The 15,061-nt window shown below is 41.0% G+C and overlaps 1 protein-coding gene and 1 pseudogene across 1 annotated transcript; both read left to right on the forward strand.

Annotated features, from left to right (window-relative positions):
* Nucleotides 1-784: 784 nt before the first annotated feature.
* On the forward strand, nt 785-2,543 carry LOC143621153 (zinc finger protein CONSTANS-LIKE 16-like). The gene is made up of 2 exons (XM_077092665.1): nt 785-1,940; nt 2,139-2,543. The coding sequence occupies exons 1-2, from the start codon at nt 903-905 to the stop codon at nt 2,337-2,339; spliced, it is 1,239 nt and encodes a 412-aa protein (XP_076948780.1). The 5' UTR covers nt 785-902; the 3' UTR covers nt 2,340-2,543.
* A 10,228-nt stretch (nt 2,544-12,771) lies between these two features.
* Nucleotides 12,772-15,061, forward strand: LOC143621225 (cytochrome P450 76T24 pseudogene; annotated as a pseudogene).

Raw genomic sequence — 15,061 nt, forward strand, 5'->3', positions numbered from 1 at the left:
TTAGTAGTTCTCAAATTAAATAGCAAAACTTTACTATGACAATGATTTTCCAGTACACCCATATAAATTTTGAAACACATTGCAAATGAGTTTTAACCCACATTTTTAAAAAATATATAAAAATTATACAACCCAAAAAAATAATTAATAATTTAACTTATAAAAGTTGAATATCTTTTCAATGGCCAGGAACATGATGGATGACCCGGATGTCCCGAGTTCGAGTCCTGATTTCGATCGGATTTTCCAGAGCAAAAAAACATGTCGTGCCTTCAGGTGGGGTGAGCCAATTGGGTTTTACCGGGATCGGCCAAGCCAAACTCGTATTCCAGCGTGAATCCTGATTATGACAACATAGTATGGCCCGAGTGAGGTGGCGGGGCTCCTCTTGTTGGACCGAGGCGTGTGATATTGATATATTTTAACTACGAAATTCACCGTTCAAAAAATAATAATAACTTGAATATCCTGGCCCTAGGCCACATGCACATGGACCCACAAAAATCCTCATGAAAGAAAGTTAACCAATCAGAAATCAGAGTCTAGGATCACCCAAAATAACTCAACGAATCAGCAACTTGATGAGACCAATACATGGGTCCACAAACCCTAATCTCCAAATTTCTCTCTTATCAATGAACCCCACCACACTAACACACGACCACTTGAGCCACGCAATCACAATCGTGACTTTTGGGGACCAACAAGCAATCAGTGTTTATAAATACGCACTATTTTCGTATATATATGCAATTCAACAAGTCCTCGCACTACACTAGCTTTTGACATTTTAGCTTAGTATAATTAAGCTAGTTTTATTCTTACCACTTTCTTTCTTTCCTTACTAGCTTTCTTCCATTTTTATTTCTTTTGTTTAGTTGTTGAAAGATAAATAAATCCTCATGATTGTAGCAAAGAAAACCGCGAATGCGGTTGGAGGCAAAACAGCTAGGGCTTGTGACAGCTGTGTGCGCAAGCGGGCACGATGGTATTGCCCTGCTGATGACGCTTTCCTTTGCCAAAGTTGTGATGCCTCGGTGCACTCAGCTAACCAGTTAGCTGGTCGGCATGAGAGGGTGCTTCTAGAGACAGCACCCTCTAAGCTCTTTGGTTCAGGTGAACCATCGCATGAACCAACCTGGCACCAAGGGTTCACCCGTCGTGCACGCACCCCACGACAACGAACTAAGTGTTCTCACAAGTTAGATGTGAGGAACGATGTAGTGAGCTCGGGGGCGGCTTTAGTTCCTGAAATAGGCATTTTAGAAACATCATTGCTTGATGATGACGAAGAAGAAGAACTTTTGTATCGAGTTCCGGTCTATGATCTTTTTGAAAGTGAATTGTGTAATGATTCTAGTGAAAAAGATAAGAGCTTGAATTCTATAGGGGAAAGCAAGAAAGAAGATGATGCATGTGATTTGGATGATCTTCAAGGGTTTGATCTTCCGAATGATGATTTGGAGCTTATGGATTTTGCTGCCGATGTTGAAAGCTTATTAGGGAAGGGTTTTGATGATACATCGTGTCGAATTGAAGATTTGGGGCTGACAAATAACTATAAAGATGATGAAGATAATTCTAACTACATAGGAGTTTGCTTTGATGAAAATAGAGTGAAAGCTGAAGATAAAGAAGTAGAAGAACTTATAGGTTTTGATTTGGAAGCAACAAGAGAAACATTAGATAATTGGGACTTTGATTATGATACCTCCATGATGATTAAAGAGGAGGAGAAGAAAGTGGTGGCCAACATCGCGGGGGAGCATATGACGATGGTGTCAAGCGATCAACGCGATAACCCGAGGCCAAGAACATCAAGCATAACTTTGAGGCTTAATTACGAAGATGTGATTAATAGTTGGGCTGATCAAGGTTCTCCTTGGACAAATGGAACCCGACCCAAACTCAATTCTGATGGTTCATGGCCTGATTTCATGGTTCTCATCTCTCACTATTTACTCTTTAAAAATATCTGTATGTCCGTCTGTCTGTCTATCTATCTGTCTATCTATGTGACTGTTTGTCTGTATTATCTATATGTATGTCTATCTATCTGTCCGTGTATCGATCTATTTCTCTTATTGATTTTTTTGTTAACTAAGTACGTATTCGCTTATCAAGAATTAATGTATTAGGGGTTACACTGGACGGGGAATGGTAATTCACCATACGGAGGTGTAGGAGGAAGCGATGGTGGACGAGAAGCTAGAGTGTCAAGGTATAGAGAAAAAAGAAGAACAAGATTGTTCTCAAAGAAGATACGATACGAAGTGCGAAAACTAAATGCCGAGAAAAGGCCAAGAATGAAAGGGAGATTTGTGAAAAGAAACCTTTGATCAAGAACCTCTTGCAACTTCTAGTTTTTCAACTAATGTCATCAAGATTCAAGAACTAGATCCAAGAACAAATAGGCTTTGTTCATTAGTCTCTTGTTTTGCTACTCCATACCTTCCAAATTTTCTTGTTTCTTGGCAAGACCAGGAAGGGTAATTAGTTCCTTTAATTTTCTAGTAATATGTGGTATATATGTGGTTTTTTTTCATCTTAATCCAACCAGAAGACAATGATGCGGAAAGACGGTTAGACCTTATGCTAACCGAAGAGCGCAGAGACTTAGCCGCCGTGCGTGAAGAAAACTACAAACGACAAATGCAAAAATACTACAACACGCGGGTAAAACTCTGCAACTTCAACGAAGGAGACTACATACTGCGAAACAACGAGGCTTCGAACCAACAACGCCCAGGAAAGTTGGCCCCGATTTGGGAAGGGCCATACATTATCAAAGAAGTTCTGGGAAAGGGCGCGTACCGGCTCGAAAGGCTCGATGGCACTCCCATCCCTAGAACATGGAATGGAGCTCAATTACGCAAATGTTATATGTAGATCAATTCCAACTTGTAAAGAAAAGGCCTAGAGCCACTTCTAATGGAAATGATTCTCCTTTCATGATGTATTGATAGCTTGTAACCTATGAAACTTCCCTTACGGGAAGAAGTAGTTGCGTGTGGAAGGCGGCAATACCCGCATAAACACAACGCCAAAATTTTGAAAAAAAAAAAAAAAAAAAAAAAGTTCTAAGGAAAACCTACACGCAGGTCAGATGTAGGTAAAGTTTAGCCATCCTTGTAAGTGCAAACGACGGTCTTACCCGCACAATCACATACAAGGAAGCCAAACTTAACTTACCATCTACCACGTTAAAAGGTTAACTTATGAACACTTAAAAAAGGATAAGAAAAACCTACACGCAGGTCAGATATAGGTCTAAAGTTAAAGCCATCCTACTAAGTGCAAGTGACGGTTACACCCGCACAATCACGAAAGAGGAAGCGAAAACTTTAGTCCATTATCAACCACGTTCAAAGGTTTAACTTAATGCCTTAGAAATTTCGAAAAGGAAAACCTACACGCAGGTCAGATAGAGGGTAAAGATTAGCCATCCTACCAAGTGCAAGTGACGGTTTTACCCGCACAATCACGAAGGAGAAGGCAAAACTTTAACCCATCATCAACCACGTTCAAAGGTTCCTATTCTAAACACTTGGAAAATTGCTAATTCAAACTAAGTATGCAAGTCATAAGTTTATAAAGCAAAGAATCCAGTGAAAGGAATAACAATCGTATATTTCAATGATATATTACAACAGTGGCCGGGTAACTACCCGCCTAAAAGAAATCTATACAAAGCTAAGTCTATCCTAGCAGTGGGAAGGGATCTTCAGGATCAGGCTTCAGGGCCACCTCCGCTTGGACCAGCACCGTCAGAGCGCGGCTGCCCAAGGAAAGCCTTAAGGATGTTTAGCCCATCATCAGCAGCAGCAACTTCATTCACCTTCTCCACCACTGGATGCGGGAAGGCAGCGTACTGGTTCACAGCATGGTCATAAGCAGCTTCAGTATTAACATTGAATAAAGGGAAGTTGGAGGGCGGAAAGCCTCTCTCAGCGAACCCTAGACCAAGCAGGAAGCCAGTCTTCTGCCCATCCTCATGAGAAGCGTTGAGGGCTGCGCTCATCGCATCGTCATAAGAGGTCTCTGAGAGGACCTGACGCACAACCTACAAAAGAATACAAGTTAGAACATTTTCTAATTACGAACGAAAAGCGTAAAGAAAAAGATAAAGATACCTGAGGCAACGCTTCTCGAAGCAACCATTGGAGGGTAGCTTGACTTTCTTTACAAGCACGTTCGGCTCCGCTTTTATCAAGGTTGGCAAGTTGAACTTCCTTGGCGGCAGCTTCTTCGACGCTTTTGAGTTTCCTTTCAGTACGGTCAAGCACCCCCCTCTGGTCAAGGATCTCCTGCAGCTTCTTGGCATCTTCCATTGCCAAGGCGTCATGAGCATGCTGAAGAGCCTTTAATTTGCATTTAAGCTGCTCATTCTCTTCGCGAAGTGGCTCAGCAACAGCTTCAGCCTTGGCAGCCCTCTCAGTTGAGTTTCGCGCAGTCTCCTTGGCCAGCCGAAGCTGTTCATTCACAGCTTGAGCAGCCTTGGAGCGGGCCTCAAGTCGCGCCTGGACTTCAACCTCGAGGGCCTTGAATGCCTTCTCCTTCTCGGCTGCGGCAGCGGCCAACTGCCGGTTCTCCTCCCGAAGAGCCCGCGCTTCAGATATATCTTTGGCGCGAGTTGCTTTTAACTTGTCGTTTTCACGACAAAGCAGCTCGACGCGGGGCTGCGTTCGGGCTTGGAGAACCCGAAGCTCATTGGTTAGCCTACCCTCTTGGTAGCTAGCCATGGCTTCCCCCAACGCACCATGAGGAGCGGCGTGGCGAGCCCAGTCCACGCACTCCACAGGGGTGCGAAGGGTTGTTCCTCGGCGTATGTTCCATCTTGGAACATACACTTCATTGGAATCCGACACTGCAAAAGAAACAAAGGCAGTTAGGAAAAGATGATAAAAATATGTAAAGGAAAAAGAACCCTACGTACCTGTAGGGTCAATAACAGGCCGATAGCCGCCAAACCCATCACCTGAACCTGAACCTAAAGGAAATCCATCCAACAGGTCAGGCAGACGGGAAGGTGGCATAGATCGGCGGGAAGCCTGGCGCATACCTGATGGTCCGACCGTCGGTGCCGGTGGCGCAGGTATAGTCGCAGCCGCTGTGGTAGCCATGGTTGGCGCCACCTCCTCAGTAACAGTAACCGCCGGCTCCGTGAAAGATGCTGTAAAAATTGCACTCACGGCCGGCGGAGACACCTTCTCAGCTGGAACAGCCTCAGGAAGGCTGGAACCAGCGGAAGCAGGCGTAGACGCCTGAGTCGATGCCTCGGGAAGGCTGACCGAGCCTACCGTCATTGGCGGGGGAATACTTGCTCCAACTCCACCCTGGAATGCGTCAACATCCACACCTGCACAAGCAAAAGTGTTAGAAAAATTTATTTGAAACAAATCTAGACAAGAATTATGGGGGTACTCACGGGGTTTCTTGAGTTTGAACGCACGGACGAGCGGGGGCGAACCCGATGGAGCCGGCCTCTTGACACCGGTAACCGTCGTCGTCGCTGCCTCCCCGGAGGTAACACCTGCAGCCTCCGGAGCGGTGGTCTCCTCACCACCGGGCTTCCCCGCCACCTCTGCATTATCTGACTCCGAGTCAGATAAGACTACCGGGTCGGCCGTAGAGGCCACCTTCTCCTTGCCCTTCCCGACGGCAGCCTTTTTCTTCCGCACCAGTGGAGGACCTTCTGCGGATTCCTCAGAAGAAGAAATGTCATGAACTCCAGCAGCAGGCACAGCATTGAGAGGTTCAGGGTAGAAGATAGGCTTACCTGGCCGTCGGTGGCTCAGGATCTCTTGGCCTGGCGGGTAAACCTCCACGAACCGACCCGCGGTCTGCTCTAAGATGGGCAACTCGTTCTCGTCCAGAGCACGAGTACCCATCCGCGCGGGACCATCTTCCTCCCGCGGGTTCAGGAGCGACTGAAGATCGTTCCCCTCTGAAATCAACAAGCAAGTTAGTAAAAATCGAAGTCAGCAAAATGAAACAAGACGTACCATAAGGGACAGAGTTCGAACCATATTCAAGGACGATCGGAACCTTATCCGCATTCGCCGCCTTCCACACCCGGCTCATCCCCAGCATCACCATCGCCGACTCCGGAAAACGGAAAACCGGGGACTGGACCCGGGATATCTTCGAAAACCATTCCGCCTCCTCGTAGTTGAGGGCGGGAAGGTTCGGAAGCGCCTGGCCATTCTTGAACTTCATGGCGATGGGGACGGCGCGAGCGGATATGAAGAAGAACTCTCTTCTCCATGAGCGAAGACTCCGCTCGGTGGTACAAATCTTTAAACCCTTGATACGGGTTGTAAGAGTATACCACCCCTGGATGCACCTCCAAGTGTAGAAGGTCATCAGACGGTCAACGAGGGGCTCAAGGCCCAGTATCCGGCACACCCACTCAAAGTGCCGGACCTTGGCAATGGCCATGGGGTGCACCTCTGTCAGGTGCACACCGTGCCTCTCCAGGACACGGTACACAAACTTTGTCAACGGAAACCTAAGGTTTCCGTAGACAAAGAATGCAGCATAAACCCCGATCTTGCCACTAGGGGCATCGTACACAGTATGGTGGGGTTCAGGAAACTCAGGCTCGAGAGACTCGAGCATGAACTTCCTGACGATATACTGGTACAGATCGACAGGAAGAGAACACTGGCATTCGCCAGCAGTCTTCTGATCATCAGTATCATGAGAAGACATGGTGGAAAAAAGAAAAATATTTCAGAGTAATGCTTTACTGAACAGAAAAATTCGCCGGAAATTACGTGAGAAGAAGAAGAAAGGTGAAAGTGTGAATTACAAATAACTCTCTCCCCCTTTATATAGTAATCGCAATTAATGCGGTGAATTTAATGCGGAGGAGAGAGAAATCAAAGGTGCAATGAAACTATGACACGTGGCAAAAAGCAGGCTGGCAACAGCTGTTGAAAGGACGTGTGCCAGTAATTTCGCGGCCACGCGCCCGAAAAATCACGCCCACGCGCCTGAAAAAGCGACTGGAATGACCATGTTCTGTCACGTCACCATAACTTCCTGCACGTCCTGACACAGTCAGAAGAAACCGTCGCACGACGTTTCAGAGGTTTGGACTGTTCTTATCTTTCCAACTCTTCGAATTTCAAAATTCAAAATTTAAAAAATATTAAAAAGTAAGCGGGAAAATACCCCTTACCCCTTGGCAAACAAGTAACCGTTAGACGGATGCGGGTACAGTGTAAAGGCAAAACCCTTCACATACCTAGCACCCGCAGGGAATTGAAGCCAAGTAAACCTTGGTAAACAAGTAACCGTTAGACGGATGCGGGTACAGTGTAAAGGCAAAACCCTTCACATACCTAGCACCCGCAGGGAATTGAAGCCAAGTAAACCTTGGTAAACAAGTAACCGTTAGACGGATGCGGGTACAGTGTAAAGGCAAAACCCTTCACGTACCTAGCACCCGTAGGGAATTGAAGCCAAATATTCCTCGGCAACCAAGTAACTATAAGACAGGCGCGGATACAGTGTAAAGGCAAAACCCTTCACGTACCTAGCACCTACAGGGAATTGACGCTAGGAATACCTTGGAAGTAAAGTAACCGTAAGACGAGCGCTGGTACAGTGTTAAGGCAAAACCCTTCACATACTTAGCGCTCCGCTGGGAATTGAAACCAGGAAGGATCTTCTGGGCAATGCTTGCGGAAACGGAAATAACATCCCCGCATAGCGGGAACGTTGAGAACTACGTTGTTTGAAGCGCCAGGATGGAATTGGTGGTTTTAACATAATTGATCACTATGTTCAAAACTACCAAAACCTCATGGAGAATCCACACAACTGGGACTCAATGCTCCTGACTTGCGAGGAGGTTACAGACCTACCCGCATCATACCCAAAGACCAAGCAGGAAACTCGGGCATTTCTGCAAGTGACAAGGACTTCCCATGGAAAACCTTACAAAACCCTTTTCAAAACCCTTTGCTTAAGTCCAAAAGTTCACCTCACTTTATTAAACACGCATGAGAAGAACATTGGACTGGGGGGACTTGAAGAGGTAGGTCCCAGCAGAGACCAGTTGGTCCCGCAAGACTCACCTTGAACATGGACGTCTGCGCAAAGGCCATCTGCTCCCGCAGGACCCACCATGCTCATAGAATCTTACGCGCAGTACGCAACCTGTACACGCAGGGAAAGCCTCCCAATGGTGAAGTACCCCGCCTGTTCCCGCAGTTGCGGATACAAGCCATCAGGGAAGGCTACCCGCAGACAGCAGGGCTACACGTACAAGACACTAGCTACTTCAGCAGTCACGTGAAGGCATGAGCAAGGCGGGAACAATCCCGCCCAAATGAGCCAGTCTGATTCTGAAAGATCTTTTGTACCATACCTACCAAGGTATGGATACGACAGACGATCCGACCAGAACAGCCCATGAGCCAATCACAGGGTGACAGCTCACCGACAACAGTGCGAGGAGGAGCACCCTCTAGTACTGTTTGTCACTATTAGCCGCTGCCTACTCACCAACCCTCACTGTGGAGCATGCGCAGCCTACAGTTGGTGGAATAGTATTACTGTTGGCCGTAACCTATTCACCAACCAGCATGGCCTGCGTACAATCCACAGTCAGTGGGACGTGCATAGTCTACAGTTGGTGGAATAGTGCAGCCGACTTTATTACTGTTGGCTGTAACCTACCCACCAACCAGTATGGCCTGTGCGTAATCCACTGTTGGTTGAACAGGAATACTATTCAGCCGGCTGTACCTTCTAGAAAACCTACCTTCGGCTATAAATACTCCAATATCTTGGAATGGTAAGATCATCTACTATCTCGTATAACTTACTTGATAACTGCTCTAATAGTATTCATATACTTTTATATTCAAAGAGCAATATAGACTGATTCTCACGCCGGAGGGTGGTCACAAGGAGGAACCCCCCCCTTCTCAGTGACGAGCTTACGGTGTCTGTTTTGCAGGTTCCCTGAAGTACAACTTACTCTGCTGGACCTACCTTCGTGGGAAACATTACCTAGCCCCCAGATTACCCATAATCTGCCCGGGGTCACTTAGTGTTTCTTCAATATGATTATAATGAAGCATATATATAGTTGCAACTTGAGTTCAAAACAAAAGGAACACAATTAGGCTCGATCGATGTTTATTTTGTATACGATTAAGAGTGATTATACGAGTTAATTATATATGATGGTTGGTATTGCCAGAAATATATAGCATTTTGCTAGGGGAAACTTTAACACATTCATGTGACAACACAAAGGCCAAACCACCAAGGATATGTGAAGTGGTGTTTGTCTAATATGGCACTAACGTTATCCTACTTTGTTGGTAGTAAACATCACAAGAAGAAATCAAAACATGACAAACTAAAGATAAAAGCAAAGACACCCAATATAATATCCTTAGCTGTTTTTGAATTAAATGGACACTTTCTTTTTCACAATGATATATTAAGTTTCACAATTGGAAATGCATTAGATCGACATGGACGCCTGAAAGTTGCATGAAAAACAATCTTGCAAAAGTTACAAAGTTCCTACTGAATGATAGCTGTAAAGAAATTATAATAAACATCGAATCGTCAACTAACCGAAATGTTGCAATGGTTCACCCCTATATAAAAGGTTCATCTGGACTAATTTAATATCAAATACAACGAATTAAAGTTTCACATAAAAAGTTCTTTTATTTTATTCGGTTATTGATTTCGTGCATCCATAGAATATTTTAATCTGAAAGTGATAATATACACAATAAAGAAAGCTATCAAAGTCTTTTTCTTTAGCGGCGACACAATAGCGGCTAGCGGCGTGGAATTAGCGTTGACCTTTTAGCATAACATGTCGCCGCAATACCTTTAGCGACGACTTTACAAGCTATTATCAAAGAAACTTTGTGTCTTCATCCTCCAGCTCCTTTTCTGATACCACATCAAGCAATACGCTATGTTGAAGTCCAAAAATGCACACGCTTTATGCAATGTTTGGGCAATGGACCGAGATCCAAATATTTGGTCAGACCCAGAAAAGTTCATGCCTGAGAGGTTTTGGGACGTTGAGATCGACTATAAAGACCAAGATTTCGAGTTTATTTCATTTGGTGCCGACAAGAGGATATGTCCAGGATTGAATTTTGCTCATAGAATGTTGCATATAGTGTTGGGATCTTTGATTCGGAAGTTTGAATGGCTTGAGGGAAATATGAGACCAAAAGCTTTGAATATGGAGAAGTTTGGCATCACTTATTATAACTAAATGTACCACTCATGGCCATTCCAATCAAACCGTGAACATTTGTAGATAAAAATGTTATTTGATCAACTATATAAATCTTTATTAATCTTAAAAAAAGCTACTGCAATTGTAATGAAAATATTTAAAATTTGAAAAAGGTTAGGAATTTGTTAAATAAATAATTGTATTTTGACAAATATGTGCAATCACATGTATATACCTCAAGTCAAAATCAACACCCAAAACTAGTTGTTGTTCTATTAAATTAAGAAGCACGTTGTAATCTTTAAAGACGCAAATATGATAGAGGAAAGATCTTCATGTCACAAGTCACAACCTATAAAATAAAAATTTGTAATTTAAACCAACCAAAAAAAATTGATTAATTTAACGTACTGTATATATGATTGGCAAATTGGATTTTTAAAATTTTCAACTTTTGTACTGTTAGCCATTAATGATATTCCAACTAAGAATATCGTGTCGCTGGTGGTTCTATCTTTTAAAAAAAATTCTTACCGGACATCTGTTAAAATGTTTTACCGCCGTTAAGTTATATTCGAATTTCAAATTATTGATTTAGGGTTTTTTGTCTGAAGTAGAATACAAGGTGATTAATGTAAAACTTATATTGAAATTACAATTATAAACGAACACAATCTATTGAATATAAATGACTTGATTTTTGTTGGAAGTTCAAACACCTAAATTGAAGCACCGTTTCGTCGTTAGAATTATCGTTTTGATGTAACTTTTACATCAATCAACTCGTATCTTCCTTCTAATCAAAAGCTAAAAAACAGTTTAAAATTCTGATAAAACTTAACGTTGTTAAGTTCTTTTTAATGAGGGTTAAATTAGTAAAATTTTAAAATGTGAGATCTTTGACAGGGATATTCTCATTTGAGATTATTAATTACTAACTACGAAAAGATAAGATTACTAAAATTCAATTTGCCTGTATAATTTGGTCTCAATCGAACAAAATTGCAATTTTTTACATTTATTATTCTTTTTGTTTTTGTATTTAAATATAATTTACCAGTTTTAATTTCAGTACTTATTTCTTATTTTTATCTTTAACTAGTTTTTATCCCCCGTATTACGGGGGCTGTTTTACATTATTCATTCATTCATTTTTAATATTTATATACTTTTTTGGAGTTCAATTTTATTTATTGTAAGAAAATTTATATTAGAGTTTGATAATAAATGAGTTTCACAAAAAACTAAGATTTTATAACCCGTTTTAAAAGTTATTTGGGTTTGGTGAGACCTAAGACCCGCTTATTTTTTTTACTATAAAATTGCTTCTTAATTATAAATAATATCTTTTTTTTTAAATCATATAATAATTTTTAGTATATCCTATTTTATAGGATTTTCTTATCAATAATTTGGTGGGAATAATTTTTAATTTAATGAGATGTTATAACTCGTTTAAGAAAAATTTGGGTTTTGTAAGACCCATACCCGTGAATTCGGATCAAATGCATGAGAAGCCTTCATTTAAAAATCAAGCAAATATGGTGACTCCAAAAAAAAGGGGAGCGACCATATCGTGACACGTAGGATTTTTATGTTTTCGTTTATATATATTATAGATTGACTTTTAAACTTATACTTTTTTACTTTATATTATTTTAACTGCGCTGAGCCGCTGACTTAAAGAAGGATTTGTTTATGTACATTGATCTAGTTGACCATTATTGAATTGAATTAAGTCAATTAACATAAATTAATAGAATCAAATCAACCCTTGATTAAGATTGCCTAGGAATATTAACAAGCATACTAACTATTATATCAAAATCAAATATAGAAAAAATTGTATAAATTTAGATTAGTTATTTGACATTAACTCACTATAAATAGATTCATCTTCAAGACATCAATCCCACACAATATAACAAGTAACCTATGGATTATCTTAGCTTTTCTCTTATACTTTCTTTCCTTTTAACATTCGTCTATGTTATCACAATCCCCTTCCGTCGCAACTCGCGGCTTCCACCAGGACCTTTCGCGTTTCCAATCATCGGAAACCTTTACAACTCAGCGACAAACCCCACCACTCTCTTGCTAGACTCTCTAGGCGTTACGGTCCTTTAATGTGTTGGACTTAATTTCCGTCCTCGAGTCAATGAGGCGGGTTGGGCCAACTCATCGAGCCTATGATGAGTTCGTGTCTTGTTTATCAAGTTGAGCACATGACTTGGTTTACATAGAATAAATTACTTGGTGGACAAGTCGAGCAAAATGACTTGGACAACAAGGAATTTATTTATTAATTATTGTTTAAATATGTTTTTACTAATTAGTGTTTGAGTTTGATAAAGAGTTTGTAGACTAGTCTAATTAGGTTTTCATGTTTAAACTAATATATATACCCGAGCTTGTGGGTTATATCATTAAGAGAGTTTAAGGATTGTAATTTTCGAGCTAATGAGAATTACAAAGATTGAGCTTATGATCTAAAACTTCGTTATTGTGTTTATCGATCTTGGTCACCAAACTTCATAATGTCACTTAAGCTTGGAAGAATGACAACCATAATTGTCTCATCACCGGATATTGCCAAAGAGATCTTTCAAACACATGACCATTCGTTCTCTGGCCGATCAGTACCTGAAACAGCCAGAGCGGTGAACCACTATAAGTACTCCATAGTGTGGTGGCCAGCCGGAGATCATTGGCGAAGACTTAGAACAATAAGTAAACAATATTTGTTCTCCATGCAACGTTTAAATGCTAGTGAGCTCCTACGCGAGGAGAAGGTACGTATGGTTTTACTAATAATAGTGCTGTCATAACATCTCGGACACGACACGATGATCATTTTGAAAAAGAAAATTGATAAAATAGTCTTGACTTTAAAAAATATTAACTAAATAGAGCGCGGTAAAAACCTTTTCTCATAGTGGATTTCAATTTGTTACACCAGGATTGAGGCTTTCAATCTGGTGCAACAAATTGGATTCTTTGACGCAAGCAATTCAAAATGGCTCAACAGATTTTATTATTTTGGCGGTAAATTTATTCCCGCGCAACAGATCAATGCATGGTTCATCATATATATTGAAGCTGTTGTGCCTGATCAATGCATTGTTTCATTATATATATATATATATATATATATATATATATATATATATATATATGTAAATACATATAAACAGGGCCGGACCTCACGTACCCCGGCCGAGTTGGAAAAAATAAGCTCTTAATTTAAGCCTTATCGAACTAAATAATGTAAATGATTTTTTTTAAACGACGATTAAAGTTTTAGTAATAAACATAACAATTAACAAAATCATGATATTAGAAGAATGAGTTTATGACCCAAAGACACTATAGTGTTTGGTATAGTAAATAGTGGGCTAATGAAAAAATCAGGTATTCTAAATATATATATAATGTCAGAAGTTTTTAAACTATTCGTGCCCCTGAAAATCATGTGCCCGCGCTCACATTGCACACCCTCAAGGCCTCCCCGACATATAAAATTGATAAATGACATAAACCATACGTAAACAATATGCAAAGGTTCTATAAAATAACAACTTGTTATTCGTGGAATTTAATTACATTGGATTATGTTAGCTAATGAAAATGTTTGATTATATTTGTAGGTAAAAGAGCTTCTTGATCATGTTAGTAGTTGTTGTATAAGTGACAAGGCCGTAAACATAAGTGGAATTGCATTTACGACATCACTTGATGTTCTCTCAAACATAATGTTCTCTATGGATATCGATCAATATGATTCCGTGTCATCACAAGAATTCAAGGATACCGTATGGGCGGTTACTGAAGTTGCAGGGAAGCCGAACGTAGCTGACTTTTTTCCTATTCTTAAATCGTTTGATCCTCAAGGATTAGCGCGACGTGCAGATGTTTATGGTAAGAAGATATTATCAATCATTGATAGGATCATTGATCAACGGTTGCAAACAAGATCATATTCGTCATTACATCATGGTGATGCATTAAAAAGTGACGACGTGCTAGACTCGCTGCTTGACCTCAACCAAAAGGATGAATCCAAGTTCAGTCGAGATGACGTGAGACATTTTTTCTTCGTAAGTAAAGCATTTTTAAGTATGTTAATATATTGGTTAAAGTAATTGTTTTGAAATATGAAAAAATATATTGTTTTGAAATCTTAACCATTGTAATTAATCATTTATTAAATTTTTGTAGGCTTTATTTATCGCGGCAACTGATACAACATCGGGCACGTTAGAATGGGCCATGGCTGAGCTTATTCACAACTCGGAGAAACTGAAAACAGCAAAGTTAGAGATCACCAAACTCATGGAAAACAACAAGAATACAATACGAGAATCAGATATCTCACAACTCCCTTACCTACAAGCTGTTATAAAAGAAACTCTTCGATTACATCCTCCAGTCCCGTTTCTTGTTCCTCACCAAGCTATACATGACGTAGAAATCCAAGGCTTCACGGTGCCTAAAAATGCACAAATCTTGTGTAATGTGTGGGCAATGGGGCGAGACCCAAAAGTTTGGTCAGATCCAGAAACGTTCATGCCAGAGAGGTTTTTGGAAGTCAATATTGACTATAAAGGTCAAGATTTCGAGCTCATTCCGTTTGGTTCTGAATGGAGGATGTGTCCAGGGTTGAATATTGCGCATAGAATGTTACATATAATGTTAGGTTCTTTGATTCAAAAGTTTGATTGGAAGCTTGATGAAAACATGAGGATTGAAGATATGGATATGGGTGACAAGTTTGGGCTTACTTTGCAAATGAATGCGCCACTCAAGGTCATACCACTAAGATGTTAA

This window comes from Bidens hawaiensis, unplaced genomic scaffold, assembly GCF_021521415.1.
Source record: "Bidens hawaiensis isolate Kalapana, Puna unplaced genomic scaffold, B.hawaiensis_p1.1 tig00002772_1, whole genome shotgun sequence".
NCBI classification, from domain to species: Eukaryota; Viridiplantae; Streptophyta; class Magnoliopsida; order Asterales; family Asteraceae; genus Bidens; species Bidens hawaiensis.